This window comes from Panthera leo, chromosome B2 (genome assembly GCF_018350215.1).
Source record: "Panthera leo isolate Ple1 chromosome B2, P.leo_Ple1_pat1.1, whole genome shotgun sequence".
Classification (NCBI taxonomy): Eukaryota; Metazoa; Chordata; class Mammalia; order Carnivora; family Felidae; genus Panthera; species Panthera leo.
This window is the reverse complement of record NC_056683.1, coordinates 33805116-33827844: the sequence shown is the minus strand read 5'-3', so window position 1 is coordinate 33827844 and position 22729 is coordinate 33805116. Positions and strand designations below refer to the sequence as shown.

Genomic DNA, 22729 nt, shown 5'->3' with positions numbered 1-22729 from the left:
TTCTATTCCCTTCTCAGCATATAAGAATTTGTACTGCTATTCTTTCTGTCGACATTTTCTATGTTGGTCTTCCATACTATTTTCTGGGATATTTCCATAGATCCTTCTTGTGGTACAAAAATGATCTCTTTGATGGTGTCTAACCTGTTTTGTTTAACTCTTTTTTTTTCCCTTTTTCCCCCTGGAAGTTCCAGGTATTTCTTTTAAAATGTTTCTTTTTGGGGGCCTTAGTTGGTTAACTGTCTGACTTTAGCTCAGGTCATGATCTCGCAGTTCATGAATTCAAGCTCCACATCAGGCTCTCTGCTGTCAGCAGAGCCCCCTTCAGATCCTCTGTCTTCCTCTTTCTCTGTCCCTCCCCCACTCGCACGCACTCACTCTCTCTCTGAAAAATAAATAAACATTAAAAAAAAATGTTCCTTTTCTTGGGGGTGTCTGGGTGACTCAGTTGGTTGAGTGTCCTTGATTTCTGCTCAGGTCATGATCCCAGGTTGTGGGATGGAGCCCCACGTTGGGCTCTGTGTTGAGTGTGGAGCCTACTTGGGATTCTCTCTCTAATAAAAAAATAAAAATAAAATAAATACAATGTTTATTTCTTTCTTAGAAAACAAACTGCTCCTTACAGTGTTGATTTTTTTCTTTGTATTTTTTAAAAATATAAAAGTTATTTATGATTTTATTTTTTTATGTAATCTCTACTCCCAGTGTAGGGCTCAAACTCATGACCCCGAGATCAAGAGTTGCATGCTCTCCTGACAGAGCCAGGCAGGCGCCTTTATTTATTTATTTACTTACTTTTTTTTTTTTTTTTTTTAATTTATTTTTGAGACAGAGAGAGACAGAGCATGAGCAGGGGAGGGGCAGAGAGAGAGGGAGACACAGAACCCGAAGCAGGCTCCAGGCTCTGAGCTGTCAGCACAGAGCCCAACGTGGGGCTCGAACTCACGGAGTGTGAGATCATGACCTGAGCTGAAGTCGGACACTCAACCGACTGAGCCACCCAGGCGCCCCTATTTATTTCTTATAATGTATTCAAGTTATATTTTTGGATGTCCTGGGGGTTCTAATTTCACTGGTTGTTATGGCTACGTATTTTCATGCAGGATTATTTTCTTCATTTTTGTAATTTTGTGGGAATTCTCAACTGCCAGTATGTGTCCTCCAGAAAGGTTTTGCATGTTTCTTCCAGGCTCCCCAGGGATATTACCAGCCTGAGACCCCATTTCTTCCTTCCTTCCTTTCTTTCTTCTTCCTCCCTCCCTCTCTCTCTCTTCCTTCCTTCCTTCCCTTCCTTCCCTTCCTTCCTTCCTTCCTTCCTTCCTTCCTTCCTTCCTTCCTTCCTTCCTTCCTTCCTTCCTTCCTTATAAGCTCCATACCCAATGTGGGGCTTAAATTCACGACCCTGAGATTAAGAGTCGCATGCTCCACTGACTGAGTCAGCCAGGCACCCCTCTCTTCGTATTTTTTCTCTCTCTCTTCCTTCCCTCCTTCGTATTTATTTATTTTGAGAGAGAGAGAGAGAGAGAGAGAGCTTGAGTAGGGGAGGGGCAGAGAGAGAGGGAGAGAGAGAATCCCAAGCAGGCTCCACACTGTCAGTGCAAGAGCCCCTAACATGGGGCTTGATCCCAGGAACCATGAGATCATGACTGCAGCCAAAATCAAGAGCTTAGTTGGCTGAGCCACCCAAGCACCCCTTTCTTTCTTTCTTTTTCAAAAAAATAATTTCAGAAGTTTTAAAGAACTATCACAACGATAGTATCTTCTAATTCTCTTAAGGTTGCTTTCTTCTCTTTTAGTCTAAATATTTGATTCACTTATTGTCCTGAGCATCATTAAAAGGAGACTGGGTGACTATTGCTCCCTAAGTTTTGCTCACAGGTAAAAAGCAGATGGCCTAAGGCCCTGGAACAGTATGCCTCATTCCAGCTGAGTGACCCCAGCCACACTTGCTAATCTCTCATTGTGCCTCACCTGCAAAACGGGCAGGTGATAGTATTTACCTTAGGGTAGTGGTGAGAATTAAGAGGTGATGTATATAGAATGCCTGGCTCAAAATAGGTGCTTAATAAAGAATATCACTTAGTGATAGCAATAATAAGGTGCCAGAGCGAAGAGATGCTATCTCTTTACAGCACCAGAAGCCAGGTAACAATAGAAAGCTGGTGGGGTGCCTGGTTGGCTCAGTTGGTAGAACATGGGATTCTTGATCTTGGTGTTATAAGTTTGAGACCCACACTGGGTGTCAAGATTACATTAAAAATAAAATCTTACAAAAATAAAGAAAACTGGTACTGAGACTTACCTTCTCCTCCCTGAACTGAGTGTTATTTAGTTATTTGGTATCCTCTGTCCTTACCTCTTTAGCACTGGGAAGAGGACTGGCCTTTAACAGCTGAGCTAGTCTTCAACTATTTTTCTACCGCCTAGTGTGTGGGAAAGGAGAGGGAAGTGAGAAAAAGAAACCAAGCAGATCAGCAAGCAAGGCTATCAATTTCAGAGATGCCCCTGTTCCAAGCATTCCTCGTCCTGCTCCTCACTTCCTCCTGTTCCCCTGGGACTGTCACTCTCCCGGCTGAGATGAACCTCATGGGACTTGACAGTTCAGATCACTCTGGCCAGTAACAGAGAAAACCAGGAGGCAAGTGTCACACTTGACCGTCACCATAAGCTTGAGCCTCCTGGGGCCGCTCCCCTCCAGCGGGTGTCTGCACTTTGTGCTAGTTAATCGCTGGCTCTGGGCTCCTGGTTTCTGCAGCGTCGGTGGAGGTTCGAGGGATGCTGGCCACCAGATGATACCATTTCCCACACGGCCCCGGGGGTGAGAGTGTCGGCCCGCTATTGATGTCTGGATGACCTCCGCTTACCCCCTTTTGATCTTTCAGTCCTTCCAATGCTTTTGTAACAACTTCCTGTAGTAAATTCCCCGTTTTGAAATTCTTAGGGGTGTCTGCTTTCCTGGCTAGATAAGCACTGAAACGTACCCGAGCTGGCCTCACCGCGGCCCAGCCCACTGGCTGCTGAGGGCTGGGCGCTCCTGGGGCCTCTGTGAAGATGGCACCTCTGCAAGCAGAGGAGAAAACTGGGGTGTCGGCTGAGGAAAGTCCTGGTCTCTCGTGTGGGTGGCCAAAACTGGACAGCGAATGACAGGTTTTTGGCTTTGCAGTTCCACACACCATTCAAGGCCCTTCTGAGACCCTCCCAGGCCCTCCTCACACCACCCTGGTTTGTACCGTGACACCAAGGGGGTGTGTGTGTCCTTTCTGCCGCCTCCCGCCCCCCGCCGGTACCCCGGATGTTCCTTGCAGGACGGGGATGGCATCTTCTCGCTCCTCCGCCCCTGCTCGCTCACTGACGGATGGTGGGCAAAGCGGGGGATGGGGAAAGGTGGGCAGCTCTCACAAGCCAGAATCAACTCTCCTGGCCTGCACCCCAAAGTCTCACTTGCCCAGCCAAGTTTCCCACTTCGTGCGCTGGACATGGAGGAGGGGGAGGGGTCTGGTCAGCCGCCTGGGAAAAACATGTAAATAACTGAGTCAGCCTAAATCAACTCTTAAATATTTAATTCCCATTTATTTAAAGTTCTGTCAGTCTGTGTACACTATTTATATTAAAAACACAGGAAGCTGGGGCTCCTAGCAAAAATATACATTTCGATTTTGGAGATTGTTCAGACACTGAGAAGAGCTATATCCTCAGCACCAGACCTGGGTGGGGGGTGGGGGCTGGGGGTCAGGCACAGCGTCTCTCCCTTTACAGCGCTGGCTCAAAGGGAGCACCCCAACCCCAATCCTTGGTCAGCCGAGGGTGGGGGTGGGAGAGGGAAGTATCTTGTCAGTAGAGAATGAGCCCAGGGCATGGAAGGCAGGGGCAGATGGACGGGACCCAGGAAGCCTGGGCTCTGGCCTCAGGCCTTCCCCAACCTTTCTCATAGACCCTCACCAAGTCCCTCGCCCTTCCAGGCCAGTCTCTTTCCTGGAGAAGCAGCCTGGGTGGGCTCTCGGCCTTCCTGCTCAGACACAGCATCCAAGCTGGGCTTCAGCCCCTCTTCCCAGGCTTAGTGCTTCACGTGGGAGGAGCGGGACTGGGCCCGGCAAGGTCTCTGGTCACCAGAAGCGGCACAGGGTCAGTGACCAGCCGGGCCAAACACGGGAAGGGGAGGGCGGCAGAACCGTTGGGACGAATGGACGTCACACTGAGCAGTCACACGTGAGCAGGTGCTGGGCTGGCTCAGCTGACCCCTGGCCACCAAGGGATCTGGCCCAGCTCTGCCCATCCGCCTGTAGGCCCCTCTAGCCCATCTGTCTCAGGGAAGGGAGGGCAGGGTGAAGGGTGTGGAACCAGGTAAAGTGAGTCAGTGCTTATGTGTGTGGAGTGGCAGCTCCAGGGAGTGTGTGTGTGGGGGTGTGGGCTTCAGCTGGGCTCCTGGATGCATCTGAGGCCGGGTCCTGGCACTGAGTGGAGAAACAGGAGTCATGGTCAGTGGCTGCTGCAGAGTGGGAGTAGGGGGGGGGTGGGTGCCGATGACACCAAGGCCTGGGGTCAGAATTAAGTACACCGCCTGCTGCCTTCCCTGCCAACCTCTGCCTCCCTCGAGGCTTGCTCCTCTTCAGTGGGGGTCCCACCTGGAGGGACGTCCACCTCCTTCCAGGCTGGGGGTGTCCCCCAGCGGCCAGCGCAGGGGACCATCAGTGACACTGACCTGGAAGACTGGTGAAAAGAAGAACAGAGAGGGCATTGGTATCAGTGGGGCTGGGACGTGCTGCTGGAGAGGGGTTGGCTGGGTAGGGGAGGGCGGTGATAGTCTGGGGGAGTGACTCGGTGACTCGGGCTGTTGCTGCAGTCAGCCCAGGCCCTGCGTGGCTTCCCCAGGAAGCCTGGCCCAGAGAACTTAGTGTTTCTTTGGATGGCCCAAATCCTTTGCTGTGAAGACAGGAGAAGTGAGGCCCCTACCCTTGCAGGTGACTGTTGGTACAGAGGGCAGGCCCATTCCTCCTGCTCCTTGGGGGACGGGACGGGGCGGACAAAGGCAGAGGACCCGTTCCATGCTGCTGGTGAAGTAACACAAACTGTCTCACAAAAGGAGGGACAGACACAGGGATGGGGAGAGAGAAGGGGAGGGAGGGAGGGAGGAAGAGGCAAACCTACAGAGAGAAAGGAAGAGAGGGAGCGCAAGGAAATTAGAGAAGAAAGAGGGACTGAGACCGAGCACGAGGAAGAAGGGAGCGCAGGGAGCAGAGCAGGGGCGAGAGACCGCGTGTCTGAGCGCAGGATGGGATTCCACGGCTCCCGGTGTGGCTCCGGGTGCGGTGTGGTGCCAAGCGGCGCCGGCGCTCAGGGCTGCTCTCCGGAAACGTCCCGTGGGTGGTGCCCATCCCTGCTCTGTCCGCCTGCCCCTGGAGGCCCCAGGCGCACACCCTCAGTACATGTCCTTGTAGATCTCCTGGAGCAGCGGGTGCAGTGAGGTCTCCGTCTCGGTCTTCTTGATGCGCTGCATCATCTGGGCGTGCTCGGTGACCAGCTGCCGCAGGTCGGCCATCTTCTGCAGCAGCTTGGGGAAGAGGTACTGGGCGTAGGGGTGGTTGGCCTGCAGGTGGAACTCGAGGGCACGCAGGATGGTGTCCTGGATGGCCTCCACCTGGGGAACGTTTATGAGGCCTGGCCGGTCTGTGGGGACACAGGGCAGAGGTGTGGGAGGGGGCAGGCACGCATGGGGACATAACGGGGTCAGAGGAGCTCCCTTACCTCTACCCTACCCTGTGTGGGTGACTCGGCCCGGGGGACAGCAGACCTATTGCTGTGATGGACCCAAGCCCTGGCCTGTCAGTGACTGCCCCACTGAGTATTCTAGTGTCTCCACCCCGGGTCCTGGCCCATCTCCTTTGCTTTTTTGTTTTTTCTTCTGAAAAAGGCAGTATCCCATCAGGGTTAAGAGACTCGCTGCCTGGATTCAACTCCCATCGCTACCACAGACTAGCGATGAGGCTATGGGCAGGCCACTCAGCCTCTCTGACTTCAGTTTCCTCACCCGTAAAATGGGGCAACAAAAGCACCTTCTGCACAGGGTTGTTGTGAGGATCAAATGAGTTATACTCTAGGAAACAGAACAGTACCTGGCATGAAGTAAGTTCTGTGGCACTGTTAGCATGAGTACTGTATCTATTGTATTGGAATCTGAAAAACGCAGGCCAAGGATGGAAAATTTCTCTACCATCAGAAATAATCCCCATGAAGGGGCACCTGGGTGGCCCAGTCGGTTAAGCATCCAACTCTTGATTTTGGCTCAGGTCATGATCTCACGGTTCGTGAGTTCGAGCCTCGCATCGGGCTCCACACTGACAGCACTGAGCCTGCTTGGGGTTCTCTCTCTCTCTCTCTCTCTCTCTCTCTCTCTGCCCCGACCCACTCGTTCTCTTTCTCTCTCTCAAAGTAAATACATAAACTTCAAAAAAAAAAAAGGGAAATAATTCCCATTAACATATTGGCACATTCCTTTTCAGTCTTTTTTCCGTCTCCTCTCCATCTATAAGACAGAGCCGGTCCTCCACGTACAGTTAGTGCCTCGTGTGTTCCACTGCCATCATCACATGGACACTTCCCCATGCTGCTCCAGCTTAGGCTTGGCGCCCTGCAGTGAGGGCCCAACCCCCAGAAGGGCTGGGTGTGTGGGGCAGGCCTACCTGCCCCACCCTCACTTACCTCCACAAAGAATGATGGCCGCAATGAAGAGAGCCAGGTCACTGTCATCAAGTTCCAGGGCATTGAACTTGACAGCAAACTCAAACTTGGGCTCGATGATGTCACTGAAGGGCTTTCGGAGGCTTCGCAGGAACTCACGGGTGACAAAACCAGTGCCGTTGGCCACCAGCAACCCGTCCTTGTTGACAATGGAGGCCAGCATGGCAAAGATGGCCTCATGCACACCATACTTGAGAAGTGTCACCTGGTCGTTGAGGAAGAGGTTGCTGAAGCTGGGTATGCTCTTGGCGAACTCGGTGAGCTCACGCACAGTCTCTACTGTGGTGCACTGGCAGCGGTAGAAGACATGCACGCTGATCTCCTTGTAGGGTGGCAGGCCGTTCACCAGCTGCTTCCACACCAGGCCCTTCTCTGCTTGCCACAATGTCTCGATGTCGTGGATCACAAAGGGCTGAAAACCAGGCCCCGTTAGAGGCCAGGCCTTGGGGGACCCCCGCCCATATGCTCCCCAGACCCCCTGCCTGTACCATGAAGTTAGGGGAGGGAGGAGGCCCGGTTCTCCCAGAAGTCAGGCAGGTGGCAGCAGGGCCCAGAGCCTGGGACCGCCAGGCCGAGCAGTGACACTCACCGCCGTGTGACTGGCTTTGCCGGTGAGGATGCCGCGGGCCTTCTTTTTGGTCATGTTGAAGTTTTTCAGGTAGGCGTTGTAGATGTGCTTGGAGAAGGCCTTCAGGTCGGCCACCTGCGGGTTGTGCTGATTCCCCTCGCTTGCTGTCAGCCCTGCCACCAGCTTCCTCTTCTCGGCCTCTGGCATCCGGCCAAAGCGAATGGCTGTATTGTGGGGTGGGGGTGAGGGAAAGGTCATCGAGGAGCCCAGGCAGGGGCTAGCACCTCTGACCTCCTTGTCCCACTACAGCTACGTGGGTCAAAATGGAAACATACTTTTTGACCTCAGGACCCTCAGAAGCTCTAGAGCCACAACGTTGGACATGTTGGGGAACTCCTCCGGAATGTAAGCTCCGGGGGGACAGGGATTCTGTCTTGTTCACAGTGCCTGGCACACAAGGGCCCTAACTCATGGAGTTGACTGAGCCTCTGTGGCTGGAAGGCAGTGCAGTGTGACAGGTAGGAAGACGGTCTCCGGTGTCAAAGGCCTGTACTCGAGTTCCAGCTTGGCAGCTTACTAGCCATGTGACTTAAGGCAGGCTATTTCACCTTTATTCATAAGAAAAATGGGCCAATACTTCAACCTCACTGGATTGTCAAAACAGTCGTGAGACTGACGCGCTGCCCGCTGTGCTAAGAAGGCAGCTTCAAAACAATTAAATAAGAATGTTCACACGGTAAGCACTCAAAAACTAGTCATTAGTGATGGAACAGGATACAAATCTGGCTTCTCTAAAAGAAAAGGTGAGAAGAATGGAGTTGGCCCTGGGATCTCCTAAGAAATCCCCGCAGCCCACCCAAGGAATGGAGCCCAGGCGTTTACAGACTGAGGGGAGGGATCAAACCCCAGACGTGCCAGGCCCCAGCACCTAGGAAATGTTTCAGATGGAGGGCTTGGGTCCTGCCACCATCTAAAATGTAAGAGAGGGTAGCTGTGGGTGAAGACCTTTAAACAAGAAGGCTCCCCCTTGTCCCCTGGGGATGGGTGACCCAGATAGGCAAAGAGGGGGCAGGTGGGCCGCAAAATCCTACTGTATGGGGTCTGAAGACAAGACTGAGGGAGGCCTGGCGTGCAGGGCAGGCTCTGACTCCCAGGAGTGGTCGGCCTCCAGGAAATTCCTGCCTGGCTTCTGGCAGCTGACACATATGGTCACTTGGTGGCTCCTGCCCGCCTTCGATAACCAAGAAGGGCTGAGGTGATCCCAGGCTTTGGCAGTGGCTTTTCACCCTCTGTCAGGCCATCTGAGACAGGCTTGAGGTTCTAGGAGTGATGTTTCCAACACTACTGGAGCTGGGGTCCGTTCCCAGTTCCCTTCTGGGCCACAGAGGCTAAGCCTCAGGTGCTGAGAGGTGGTGACTGCCCGGGACCTGGGACCCGGGACCCATGTGGGCGCTGAGCAGCCTGGGGAAGGCAGGTCTTAGGCCGGCTGGTACTGTGACACGTATGCAGTGCCTGCTGCGTGCCAGGCACTGCTCCGAGGGCACTCCCTTTCTGGGCTCCCGGGAGCCTGGTTCCAGGCTGTGTGGAGGGAGCCAGCATCCCCTGTGCCTTGCCCGGGTCGGCTCTCACCATTATGCGACATGCCCAGGGCCACACATTTCTGGAAGCGACAGTACTGGCACTTGTTGCGGTTCTTCTTCTGGATCTTGCAGATCCGCTCACACTTCTCATATTCCAGCTTCATGCGGATCGTCCGACGGAAGAAGCCCTGAGGGACGGTGAGGAGGTGAGGAAAAGCCATGAGAAGGGAGAAAGTTGGGAATCCCGCTCTGCCCAATGGGTTACGTCAGGGGCCCCAGTTACATGTAAGGATGTAAAAATCCCTGAGCTCTGGAAGTAATGCAGGGAAATTTTTTTGGAGGGGAGAGGGAGAAGGAAAATAAATAACTCAAAAACTTTTGAAATATATATTTATATATCTTAATTATTTATTAAATTTTTAAAAAAATGTTTATTTTTGAGAGAGGGAGAGAGACACACACACACACAGAGAAGGAGAGCAGGGGAGGGGCAGAGAGTAAGGCAGAGAGAGAGAGAGAGAGAGAGAATCCCAAGCAAACTTCGGGACGCCCCTTATTTATTTTACGTGCTTCTTTGTTAGTTTGGTAACATAAAATTGTATCCTGGATAACTTGATTCATTCAGAAATGTATCTGGTTCTGTGTACTTTCCAGGCAGTGGTTTAATAAAATGATATGTGAGGGGCGCCTGGGTGGCTCAGTCAGTGGAGCGTCTGACTCTTAATTTCGGCTCAGGTTATGATCTCATGGTTTGTGAGTTCGAGCCCTGAGTCAGGCTCTGTGCTGACAGTGCCGAGCCTGCTTGGGATTCTCTCTCTTCCTCTCTCTCTCTCTGCCACTCCCCTGCTGGTGCTCACTTGCTCTCGTTCTCTCTCTCAAAATAAATAAATAAACTTAAAAACATATATGTGACATTTTGATGGGTGTGCAGTTGGGAGGACAATCCCAAAAGCACGACTGGAAAAAGAAATGTCAAAGAGCCCCTTTCAGGCCTTGACATGCTAGAAGCTCTGATGTCAGGAGATGGTTCAGCCCAAGACCCTCATTCTGTCCTGCTGGTCTTCTACAGCTGCGTCCCCAGGGGTGCCAGCAGCCAGACAGCCCATGTGAGCTGCTGGGGTGGCGCCCAGCAGGGCAGGCCTGACGAGGGACCAGCAGGACCCAGAGTGGAGGCCTGGAATGGGCCCAAGGGCCTGGCTGCCTCCCAGGTGGGAATTCCACTGGAGGCACTGTCAGGGCCCGGCCTCTCTGGCAGCTCAACTCACCATGTAATCACAGCCCCGACTGCCAGCCCCCACTCGCCATGGCCCCTACCTTGCACCCCTCGCATGCGTGAACACCGTAGTGGAAGCCTGATGCCTTGTCCCCGCACACACGGCACTCCATGCTGAGGCTGCCACACGAGGCCCCGTCACAGCCCATCTGCAACTGGTCCAGCAGCGAGGGTGGTGAGGAGCTCTGGGAGAGGTCTGCAGACACACACACAACATAGGGGTGGCTTCACACGCTGCCAGGACTGGGGCCAGGGGATGTGGACAGAGCCTGTGGGGGCAGAGCAGGCGGTGGGAAGAGCCCATGTTTCTGAATCACACAGCCCTCAGCTCAGACACTTGAGGGCTATGTGCCTCAAGGAGTCGACCTCTCTGAGGATTGCTTTCTTCATCTAGAATGTGGGGATTCTCTAGGAGGATGGCAAAAAGTTTCCAAAGCATTTCCCCAGATCTGACATACAGCAGGCATTTGGGAAATGGCAGCTCTACTCTCCAGGGTAAGTCAGAGCATTCCTGGGCTGAGCTCACCGCTGGGGAGGAGAGAGAGGGTGTGTGCGTGTGAGTGTGTGTTGGGAGAAGCGACTGTTTTGGGAAGAAAGGAGCAAGAGGGAGGAAGCAGACAGAATTTTTTTAGACCATCCTTGGGAAGTAGCTCTCTTAGCTTAAGAGGCTCCACTGTGTGGACCACGTGGGGTTGTGTGAAATGTGTTTTGTGGACACTGAATTAGTGCAGACCTCTGCAGAGCTGCCCTTCACCCCCCTCTGCTGGGAAATGTGATTCCTGCGTGGACTCCAGAGATGCTGTAAAGGATCACTCAAGAAGTTCAGATTCATTCTCACAAAACTTCTTGCTCAAGTACAAAGAATGCAGGTATCAGTCACGTTGACTGGGAAGCATACTGAACTTCCCCAAGTTTTTTTCTATTAAATGTACAAGATGTTCGAACCAGGCGTTGTGAGTGTAAGCGCGGAAAGCACTCGGCCGTGGCAATGACTTCAGGGTGTATGTGCTGCCAGATGACTTAGTAAGAATTTCCGGGAATCCCTTCTGAATCTCTCCCTTGGGCACTCAGAAACGAACCCTTCCCGGGGAAAAGGGACGTGCCCCGAGCCCCAGTCTCCCAGCCCAGGGCCAGCTGCATGGCCCCACGTGCCATCTGGCCTGCCATGCTGGCCTGCCAATCTGCTCTATTCTCTGCTCTCTTTCCTGATGACCAAGCAACCTCATCGGCGGCACAGGCCAAATCCCCAGACCGGAGAAGCAGTGGCTCAGAGCAGGATGGTACCTTAGGGAGACTCAGACCATGGAGATGAGCCCAGATTTAACATTTCCCAGGCTGCTGCTCCTACCTCTACGTAATACAGATTTAGGCCAACTCCACAACATATCTTGATTTCCCTCCCATGGAGTAACCCACCCTCCCAGACCAAAGTGCACTCCACTCTTCCCACACCTTCCTCAGCTCTCCCTCGGGTCCTAGGAGTGACAGCAGAAGAGCCTTCAGCTAGACCCCATCTCGGCCACAGGGAAGGGCACACAAGCACCAGACCAGACCCCAGCAGGGAGGACCGAGCGGTCTGCTGCCATCCTGGGCTGGTGACACAAGGGCAGGGGTGACACAAGTCCCTGGTTCCTAAAATGGCCTGTCCTGTCCCAGAGACTTAGCTCCTAACCTTCTGTCATTCCACGGGGTGGAAGCACCCACCTCAGCCCACAGATGGGGGCGAGTGGGCTCCCTTCCTCTCCTGGGCACAGGGCTGTAGGGGAGCCTCCAGCCGTGGAGGGCAAAGCCACTTTGGTTTTCTTCCTAGCCTTTTGTCACCACATGACAGACTACGTGTGTTTACTCAGTGTTGGGCGCCCTCCACCAGAACGTAAGGGCCACGGCACAGGAGCTCTGCCACCAGGGTGCTGCCGGATGGGGAGCCGGCACTCAGTGACTCTGGAATAAGCGGTCCTTAAGGTCCCTGGGCATCCTGAGCTCAGCACCAACTGGCTAGAGGAGCTGGGCAATATCCACCACTCCTAGAGGCATTTTAATAGGGCAGGAGAACTCACAGGGCGAATTGTTGGGAGAAAATGAGACCTGAGCAGATGCCAGGCAGAAGGGTTTCCGGCACTTCCTCCTCTGATCTGTGTGGTCTGTATGCGTGCTCATTTTGTGTCACTTCTTGTAAGCAGTGTTTTTTTGTGGCTGACACGTCTGCCTCCTCTGCTAGACTTGGGACATCTCTAATCACGTTGTCTTTGGGTCTCAAAGCCCACCTCCACCACCGAGTCTCGTCCACAGTAACCAACCTCTTGGGTGGTGCCTTCCTTGTTTTCCCTCGTGACCCTGGAGGCTGGGCAGGTGTCTGGTCATTTGTACTGCAATGCCACCCTCTCTTTTCATTCAACAGACATGTGCTGAGCACCAGCTGTGTGCAGGGTGGGAGTCCCTGCCCTGGACTAGCTCAGGTAAGAATGAGGTAAGAAAACTGGAACACAACATGGCGAGTGGCATCACTGGCCGAGGGGCAGGCAGATGACACAGGACTGTGAAGGAGCCACCACTCAGACATGAGACTGTCAGGGAGATTGCTTCCCTCTGGGCTCAAAGGTGAGAGCTTTGGGGGTGCCTGGGTGGCTCAGTTGGTTAAGAGTCTGACTTCAGCTCAGGTCATGATCTTACAGTTCATGAGTTCAAGCCCTGCATCGAGCTCTCTGCTGTCAGCACAGAGCCCACTTTAGATCCTCTGTTCCTCCCTCTTGCTGCCCCTCCCCTGTTCCTTCTCTCTCCCTCCCTCCCTCCCTCCCTCTCAAAATAAATAAATAAACTTAAAAAAATAATAATTAAAAAAAAATGAGAGCTTTGGAAGACCTCCAAATAGCTTCCAGATGCTCAGGAACAGCAGGCTTGAGAGTTAAGAATGTGACTCAGGAGCCATGTGGTCTGAGATCAAATTGGTGTCTTGGGCTCAAAACCCAGCTCTGCCTTCTGGGTCTCAGTTTCCTCCTCGGTAAAAGAGAGATAGATGACAGGCATATCTATCTGAGAGTCATGGTGAAAAGTAATGGAACTACCACAGACAAAAGGCCTAGAACTTGGAAGAGGCACGGAACTATCAGTGTTAAGTTAGGAGGATGCCCGTCAGCAAGCTGCAATTCTGCCCTCTCCAAGCTGTGTACCCCACACAGGCAGGGACCTTCCTCTTTCTGGCTGATTGTACCCCTTCACCCACAGCTTCACAGAAATCCAAGGTTGTGGGGGAGGGGAGCGTCTCTGCTTATGAGACCCGGAGAGGCCCCAGGCCAAGACCAAGCGTCTCACTTCCCCTGGCCTGCCACCGGCCCTTGGCCCAGGGGCATCAGGATCACCTGGGAGACGCCAAGCTGCTCAAGCCCTACTAGCCACCAAAACCACCTGAGCTCTGCGTCCTGAGGAGAGACCCTGGGTGTGCATCCCAAGGGAAGTGCTGCAAATGGGGACTGTGGAGAAACAGGCCCAGGGCGGTGTCAGGGCACTGGGAGATGGATGTCCTGCCCCCAGGTGGTGAACAGGCACAGGCTGCAGAACTTGAAAGCAGTCAGCGAGGCTTGGTGGTAGCAGGTTAGCGAGACACAGGCACCCGCTGCCCATTTGAGGGGAATAAGAGAACAAAAAAACTGACCCAAGAGGCAGAAAGAGGCAGAGGAGATGAGGGGCTAGGGTGGGCAAAAGCGTATGCATTCTCCAGGGGGAGGTTTTGTGGCAGCGTGCATGTGTACCAGGGCTACTGGAGTGGTGGTGATTCGGGAGTGGGTTTTCTAAAGATAAAAGATAAAGAATTTGGTTTCTTCCTGGTTGACCACCTGGCTTAAGGGTTTATCCTTGAATCACCACCCTACCTAAAAGTAATGATGGCAGAATGCTCCGCGTTCTAGGGACCAGGTTCCGAAGGCCCCACAGCCTCACCATGAGCCATAGGGTTCTGAGAGGCCCTCCCATACCAGGAGTCCCAGCCTTGGTGTCCCTCAGGAATGCTGGGTGGAGCCATTAGGGCATGCCATTCCGAGGGCTGCCTGCCTGCACAGCGGGCCACTCTCCCAAGCCGGCACAGCACAGCCCTCCTCCCGCTCCTCCTCTGTTCTCAGGAAACGTACTTGCTCACCTGATGGCCATCATCTGGGCCCTGAGCCCCCGCCTCTGAACTTCCACTCCAGCCGCACCCTGCCTGACCTCCCAAACATCTCCTGAGGGTCTACCTCCCCTTCTACCGCAGGAGGGGAGGGGGAAAGAACCAGCATTTATCAGCCCCCCACTAAGAGCTTGTTAGTATCATTTCATATCACCTTGGAAGACAGAACTGACCCCATTTAAGATGAGGTTAAGGGATCTGCCCAAGGTCACCTAATACACGGTGGGACCAGGACTTGAACCTAAACCTGACTGCCCTGTAAAGACTGTGTATTTATATGAATAACAGCTCTTTTTTTGGGCACGCCTACTGTGTACCAGGCGCTCTGCTGGATACGTTGTACCATTAATCCCATGTGAACCTTAAATAACCCTTCAGGCAGGTCTACTTATCCTTTTATAGGTGAGGAAAGTGAGGTTCAGAAGGTTAAGTAACATGCTGACAGTGGCATTAACCAGATCGTTAATTTTACATGTCCTCTTGGCCAGGCCATGATACCCATGGTACCCAGTTTTTGATCAAACACCAGTGTAGATGTTGCTGTGAAAGTATTTTTTAGATGTGATTAAAGTTTTTTTTTAATTTAATTTTTTTAAGTTTATTTATTTATTTTGAGAGAGAGAACGAGTAGGGGAGGGGCAGAGAGAGAGAGAGAGAGAGAGAGAGAGAGAGATTCCCAAGGGGCTCCGAGCTGCCAGCGCAGAACCCAAAGTGGGGCTCAAACTAATGAAACTGAGATGATGACCTGAGTTGAAACCGGGTCAAATGACTGAGCCACCCAGGCGCCCTTAGATGTGATTAACATTTAAATCATGACTTTCCATAATGTAAGTAGGCCTCAGCCAATTAGTTGAAGGCCTTATGAGAAAAGACTGAGGCCTCCCTAAGAAAGAAGAAATTCTGCCTCGGGACTGCCTTCAAACCCGAGTTACGGCATTAACTTCCCTGGGTCTCTTGTCTGGTGGCCTGTCCTGCAGATTTTCAACTTGCCAGCCTTCACAATGGTGTGAGCCAGTTCCTTAAACACACACACAGGAGCGCCTGGGTGGCTCAGTCGGTTAAGCGGCTGACTTCGGCTCAGGTCATGATCTCGCGGTCCGTGAGTTCGAGCCCCGCGTCGGGCTCTGTGCCGACAGCTCAGAGCCTGGAGCCTGTTTCAGATTCTGTGTCTCCCTCTCTCTGACCCTCCCCTGTTCATGCTCTGTCTCTCCCTGTCTAAAAAAAAAAAACAAAAAAACAAAAAAACACACCAAAAAACCACACACACACACTCCCTCTCTTTCTATGTATGCACACATCCTATTGGTTCTGTTTCTCTAGAGAACCCTGACTAATACAGCAGCAGAATAAGAACTGGAACCTAAAACCATCCAATCCCTTGGGCTGAGCTCTTATTGTACTCTATGACTTCCCATAAGCACGTATATGTTCATTACTATTAAATCAGTAATTCATGATTATGATAAATGATGAGACATGTCACTGCTGAGGATGACATCGTGCCATTATTCAAATGTTTGGACTCAGAGTAAACACTAAACCCAACTCCCAGAGAGTGAACGAACAATCAGTTGTACCATCTTGGATTACAAGTTCAGCAAATAGACACTACTGACCTTATTCACATCATTTATGTATGGATGAAGGTTCTCGCGCATATCTAGTTTCCATCACTGCAGGTATGCTGTTGTCACACCCGTGAGAGTGGCCAGGAGGGGCCAACATGGTTACCTTTGCTGGCAGAGCCCCATAGGTAAATAGCTTCTGAAGTGTCAGGGCCAATTCTGTGGGACTCTGGAGCTGGGGTACTAAGCAGCCTCCTTACTTCTGTTGTCCTGTTCATTTCACAGTGGGCTTCTCAGGGCTGCCGCACAGCCTTGTCCTCAACTGCACAGCCAGCCCCTGCCTGGACACCCACCACATACTTGCTGAGAGAGGAGGTGCCCAGGCCAGGAGGAAGGACGCCTGATCTTTCTCAGCTCCATCCCCACATGAAGACCCCTGACTTCTTTCTAGGGTGTGGCTGGGATGCCCATCACTAAAGCAGGAGGGGACAGCAACCCTTGCCATGACCCAGCGGGGGGACACTGGGCATAGGAGTTTCTTCATCGCAGGCCCGTCCTGCCTGCCTTCTCAGGTGTTGAGCTCGGTATAGACGCAGAATCAGTGCAGAACCTCTGAAGGGTCAGAAGAGAAGCAAACTGTGTGATCTTCCTTCTGTTTCAGGGCTTGAGGCTGTGTCCCATCCTCTTGAATTCCTGAGGGGACTCCAGAGGCCAAAGTCATAGACTCATGGCAGAGAACCTTACCCAGCCAGCCCTTGAGGTGGGCACACTTTAAAGGTAGAGACTGAGGGGCGCGTGGGTGGCTCGGTCGGTTAATCGTCCAGGTCTTGATTTCAGCTCAGGTCATGATCTCACAGTTCATGAGTTCAAGCCCCACATTGGGCTCTGCACTGACAGTGTGGAGCCTGCTTGGAATTCTATCTCCCTCTCTCTCTCTCTCCCCCTCCCCCGCTTGCTCTCTATCTCTCCCTCAAAATAAATAAAAATAAAATGTAAAAGTAAAGACTGAGAATGGAGAAGTGAAGACTGAGATTGGAGAAGTGAAGTCACCAGCAAAAGCCACAGCTCATAATCACACAGACTTGAGATCCCTGCTCTGGCTCCCCAAGGTGAGGCTCTTTCTTCCAGGGCCTTTCACCTGCTGGCCTTTTTTGGGAAACAAAACTACTTTAACTTTTTGTTTTTAATGTTTATTTATTTTGACAGAGACAGAATGCATGAACAGGAAGGGGTAAAGAGAGAGAGAGAGAGAGAGAGAGAGAGAGAGAGAGAGACAGACAGAGAGAATCTCAAGCAGGTTCTGCACTGTCAGCTCAGAACCCAAATTGGGACTTGATCCCACAACCCTGGGACCATGACCTGAGCCGAAATCAAGAGTCAGACATTCAACCGACTGAACCATCCAGGTGCCCCCAAATTACTTTAACCTGTTAAAGAAAAGCAATGCGTTTGCTTCTTAAATTAGGAGAGTACTGTAGATTTGAGAATAATACATAATGGCATGTACCAAAGATCCTACTCCTTTGAGTTAATGGCATAGTCCTTTGTGTGCATACTCTTCTAGTGCCTTCCATGATACTTAAAGATTTTTTTTTTAAGTTTATTTAAACTTGTAGGGGTCAAACCCACGAGCCGTGAGATCATGATCTGAGTTGAAATCAAGAGTTAGACGCTTGACCGACTGAGCCACCCAGGTGCCCCGATACTTAAAAGATTTTTAAGCAATGGGATCCCCAATTTGTCAGGAGCTGTTTTTCCCGTCAGTGTATTCAGGCCTACCCTATCCTTGTTAATGACTACACCGCATTCCACAATATGGCTCTACCACAGTTTATATAACCAATTCCCTACGATGGGAGCTTGCCAATTTTTTGCTTCTATGAGCAGTGCTGCAGTAAATAAGTGTGGAAATCTCTGCGTGTTCTGCGCGGGTATTTACATGGGATACATTCCTAGGAGGGGAACTGCAGGGCCAAAGGAATGTAAAAAGTGTTGGCCTGCGTAGCCAAACTGCCCTCCACCCTCTTAGCTGGAGGGCCATGTCTTCCCCCTCTGGCCAAAACGGTTCTCTTTGCTAATCTGACAGGCTAAATGACATTTTATCTTGAAGACATCTTCTTTGATTAGTGAGTAGACTGAAAAACATTTTGTTTTCTGGCCAGCTGTATTTGTCCTACCATGAACTGCCTGTTTCTATTTTTCGGTTGTTTGCCTTATAGAATTTGTGGGAACATTTTTTATACTATGGCTTTAACACATTATGATTATGTTAAACAACCCCCTCCTGTTTCAAATCCTGAGCAAGGAAGTCTTCCTATCTCTTCTTCATCGATTTATTGATAAATGGAATATATTAAATACCACATCATACATAGCACCGCAAGGGCGGTTGGGCAAACTTCCCCCCAGACATCTCCCTGCGTGCCCTAATCCCATGGATAAAGCTCCCCGAGATGCCATCATCTTGCCCACTCGCCCTGCCTGGGCATGCAGGCACTGTACTCTGATCTGTACATGAACAGCAGTATCATGTGAGGATATGGTCCCACAAGGCTGTGTAGGAAACTCCAGGACAGGTCATTACTTCTGTGTGCCTGGCCCCAGATGTGGGGATAGGGTGGGCCAGGCTGGGTGGTGAGGCCACAAATCCCATGGCCTTTTCTTCCCTTTTCACTCTTCCTCAGTGACGTAGTTTGCTCATTCTTAGCCCCTGGTGTCTTCCTTCTGCTTCCTAACCTTCCTTGCCCGTCTCAATTTCAGAACAGTACATGCTATTAGCACTAAGTGACCGATCACCTCTGGTTAGCTATTCCTTTTCTGAGAAAGGCTCGGTCTCCAACTTCATCCCAGTCACCAGCCAACACACAGGGAATAGGTTACCGTGGGGTTTGGGGGATACTTTCTCCTAAGGCCTGAAATCACACCAAGCCCACTTTGGTCACTCCTGGGTATGTGGGTGGGCTCAGAGGGATGGGATAATGGCCTTTCCCTTACCCCCGCCATGTGCCCGGAAGAGGAAGAAGCACTGCAAAATCCAGGGACTCGTTTTGCAGGTTCAAAATAGTGTGGCTCAAGGATTTGGGCCTTTCTTAGCTACAGGCTAGGCAGGAACCTGTTCTACCTCAACAGCCCCTGCCCCAACTCTGACACCATCTACCTCCTCTCCACGCAGAGATGGGCTCCAGAGTCCATCCTTGTGGGGTGGGCCTACTCCTCCACCCTGAATCACCACCATCTGTGGTCAGGATCTCCTTCAGCGGAAACCAGTAGCAAAATCAGGATGTCCCCTCCTGGAAGTACATCCTCTCATGACACCGAGTTCCCTCTGAGGGAAGGGAGCAAGAATCAACTGAATGTGTTGCCACTTATGTGGAGGGAGAAGGAGAGGAGTGGTGGGGAGGGCGCTGGGAGCAGGGAAGAGGCAGCATCAGCAGCAGGGAAAACCAGGGGCCAAGAAGTGGATTCTGAGTGCCCCTGAAGGTGGACGTAACATCATGACGGTGACAGGGACAGAAAGGTACAGGGTCCCAGAGAAGAATGTCTACCCTGCTACTAACAGTGGATAAACAAAAGGGGAACCAACAAGCGAGATAAGAGAAGCTAAAAACTGTCTGGCTGCACAAAAGTAATCTTAATTACAGTCATTCATACTAACCGCTTAGCATTGATGCCTAATTATAGTGCAGCTCGATGACTTGTATAATTGGCACCAGATCAATGGAGTTGGGTGTTCTGACTGATCATTACAGTCACAGGTACAGTCGACCTTTCCAGTGTGTTGTTAATGTAGATTGGCTCCGGATCCCTTGGGCAGTAGCAGTGGGAATAATACTGACGACACGCATGACAAATGCCACCTCATTTAATTCCCACAAAACTCCCTGTCCACATCCCCCACAAGCCCCGTCTGTTTTACAGAAAGAAGAAGTGCAACTGCCTGAGGTCTTGCAGCTGATGAGCAACAGAACAGGGGTGTGAACGGAGGCTGTCTGGCTCCAGTCCTGAACCACTCTGCTACTCTGCACCCCATGACGTTGTTTGCAGAGGGCATTTCCTGTTCTGCCTGCCGTGCTGCCTCCGCCCCATGTCCCCTGCCGCGCCCTCACCTGTATAGCTGCTGGAAGGAAGCGAGCGCTCTGGTCCTCCGTTGAGTTCTGGGCCTCCTTCTGCCTCTGCCACTTCCTTTTTCTCCTCCTCTTGCCGGACCTCAGGGGCTTCCCCTGGTGGCTGCTCCATGGCTGATTTCCCCTCGGCGCCACGCCTGCAGGCCCGGTCATAGCTCTGGCATCATCTGGGTCTGGACGCAGATGGACCTCTACAGGGAAGTTCCCATCAGCCTGGGCCAAGGGGCAGACAGGAAGAGGATGAGAAGGTGATGGAGCAGGGCATGCGTGAGGGCTAACACCTGAGGAGCCGGTATGGAGGGGGCTCCCCTGCTCCTGCTCCTGCTCCTGCTCCTGCGTGGCAGAACGCCTCCTCCTGCAGTGCTATCCTGTGGTCTCCACTCCTTGCACCACGAGTCACTTCTCCTTCTGCCCTGTATCCATTTGGTTCCTGAGACAGGTTTGTGGGGTTCAGAGCAGTCTCCATGAACCAGACAGGGCGACAAGCCACCACATCACTTTTCCCAGCCTCCTCGGCCCCATCCTGCTCTTTGAGCCAGATCAGAACGACTTCAGGGGATTTTTTCAAGCTCCTGATAAGCACTGCACCTCCTAACCACCATCCTGTCCCTACTCCCCCACCCCCCGCCCCCGCCCCCCAGCACTCAGGCTCTCCTAAGCCACAATTCTTGAAGGGAGCGGATCCTATCCTTCCTGTGTTTGGGTGTGGGGGGAAGAGGACATGAGTCCCTGCTGGGTTAGGCTCACAACTGGCAGCAGATCTGCAACTAGACCCTCAATAGCATAGCCATCAGGCAAGGGGAGATGCATTCTGTCCAGGACTTTCCAAGATGGGTTACTGGGTGGTGACCCCCACATCCTTATCACCCAGGAGGAGGCAGTTCCAATCTCCAAATAAAATATTGCCCACAAATGCCACAGTCAGCGGTGGTAAGACCCTGAGGTGTTGCTGGTGAGGGTCATCCTGGCAGGGGACAGTAGGCAGAGGCCTTGAGAGTGGGGTAGATTTTGACCAGAGACGGCATGAAACTTGTCTTGGAGGTACAGCACGAGAAAAGACTCGGAGGCAGCACAGTGGGGGAACCGTAAGGAGTCTTGGTGACCAGGCAGTGGGTGCTGCAGGAGAGAGGATGTGGAGGGAGGGCTGGGAAGGTGGGCTGTATCTAGGCACGTGCAGGCTGTGGGAGGATAGAGAGAGGAAAGGTCTGCTTTACAGAAATTCAAGCATCTGTGGGACTTCTCCTGCATGTGCCATGGGCAGCTCAAACTCAACCTATCCAAACAGAACCCATCATCTTCCCCCAAACCCACCCTTCCTCTGGTAATCCCCACTTGAGTGACCCGCGTGCCCATCCACCCACTTCTCAAAGCCAGAAGGCAAGGGTGAGCTGAGACTCTTCCCTCACCCACGCTGCTCTACACTTGCAGACTTGGCTGTACGCTGGAACCACTGGGGAGTTTTTAAAATGTGGATGTCTGGGCCTGTCCCCAGAGCTTCTCATCTGATGGTCTGGGGAGCAGCCTGGGCATTGGGATCTTTATTTCTAATTTTTCTGCTGATTTTAATGTACAGCCAAGCTTGGGAATCAATGTTCCACAGCAAAGCAACTTCCAACTGACAGTAAATCTTCCCTCTCATCATTCCTTTCCATCAGGCTTTCATTTTTTGTTCAGACTGACAATAACCTCTTAGTTTGTCAACGAAAGGCAGTTTGGAAATCCAGCCCTAGAGTCTAAGAGCTGGGGGGTTGGGAATCTGAAGATACAGGGAGTGTCCTTGTTGATTTGACAGTCACAGGAAGGGATTCAGTTCACCAAAGGAGATAGCAACATGTCAAGGAAGGTCAGGGGCAAGAGAGACTGGGGACAGCCGGACAACTCAGAGTCATGGGAAGGGCTGTTTCACAGGGGAGGGCTCAACCATCTCAAATGCTGCAGAGGTTAAGGGTGATAAACTGACACATGACCCCTGGATTCGGTGACTACCAGGTCATTGGTGACTTTGTGAGACAAGTTTTAAGTCAAGTGGTTAGGACGGAACCCTGGGCTCTGAAGAATAAGTGGTAGTGAAGAAGGTAGGACAGTGAATGGAGACTAGCTTTTTTTGGTAAATATGTCAAGGAAATAAATGTACAAGAGGATACTGCCTTGAGAAAGTGCTGAAGCCAGGAAGTATTTTAGACTAGGGGAGACTCAGTCTGTGGATAAAGAGGTCTGCAGAGAAAGACAGTCTGAAGATTCAGGGAGGTAGCTGTGGCAGAATAACTGATGCGAGGGGAATAATTCAAGGGCACAGGGTGAGCAAAACACAAAGAAGTATCATAGCAATTGGGGAGGGGGTGGTTAAAGCTCATATGGAATGGCCTCACTCTTTTAGTTAATAAAGTAGGAGAGAAAGTTGTCTATGGAGAGTAAAAGACGGGACTTGCAGGAAGCAAAGAGGCTGGGTGGAGGCACTTTGGCACACATGACAGGGAATTCACGGGAGAGGAATAAAAAGAATTACAGTAAAGCCACAATAATTAAAACACCGTCGCACTGGCACATGAACAGACAATCAGTGAGAGAGAATACAAAGAGTCCATAAATAGATGCAAACACATACGGAACTTTAGCATATTATAAAGATAGTACTTCAAACCAAAGGAAAAAAATGGATTCTCCAAGAAATGGTACTGGGACAACTGAATAGTCATCTGGAAAAACTAAGATGGATCTCTGCCTCCAA

The 22729-nt window shown here is 51.8% G+C and overlaps 1 protein-coding gene across 7 annotated transcripts in view; it reads right to left on the bottom strand.

Annotated features, from left to right (window-relative positions):
- Positions 1–3550: 3550 nt before the first annotated feature.
- Positions 3551–22729, bottom strand: part of PPARD (peroxisome proliferator activated receptor delta) — an 82894-nt gene continuing 63715 nt past the window's right edge. For 5 of the 7 annotated variants that reach the window (XM_042938540.1, XM_042938539.1, XM_042938537.1 and 2 more), the window contains 6 exons: positions 19984–20214; positions 10198–10352; positions 8933–9071; positions 7325–7527; positions 6697–7147; positions 3551–5664 (listed from right to left, as the gene is read on the bottom strand). In XM_042938540.1, the coding sequence (XP_042794474.1) occupies positions 5417–5664; positions 6697–7147; positions 7325–7527; positions 8933–9071; positions 10198–10352; positions 19984–20113 (1326 nt within the window). In that variant the 5' untranslated portion in view covers positions 20114–20214 and the 3' untranslated portion in view covers positions 3551–5416. Of the gene's footprint in view, positions 5665–6688; positions 7148–7324; positions 7528–8932; positions 9072–10197; positions 10353–19983; positions 20215–22729 lie in introns of those variants that run through there. The other 2 variants (XM_042938542.1, XM_042938543.1) reach the window with 2 other exon arrangements.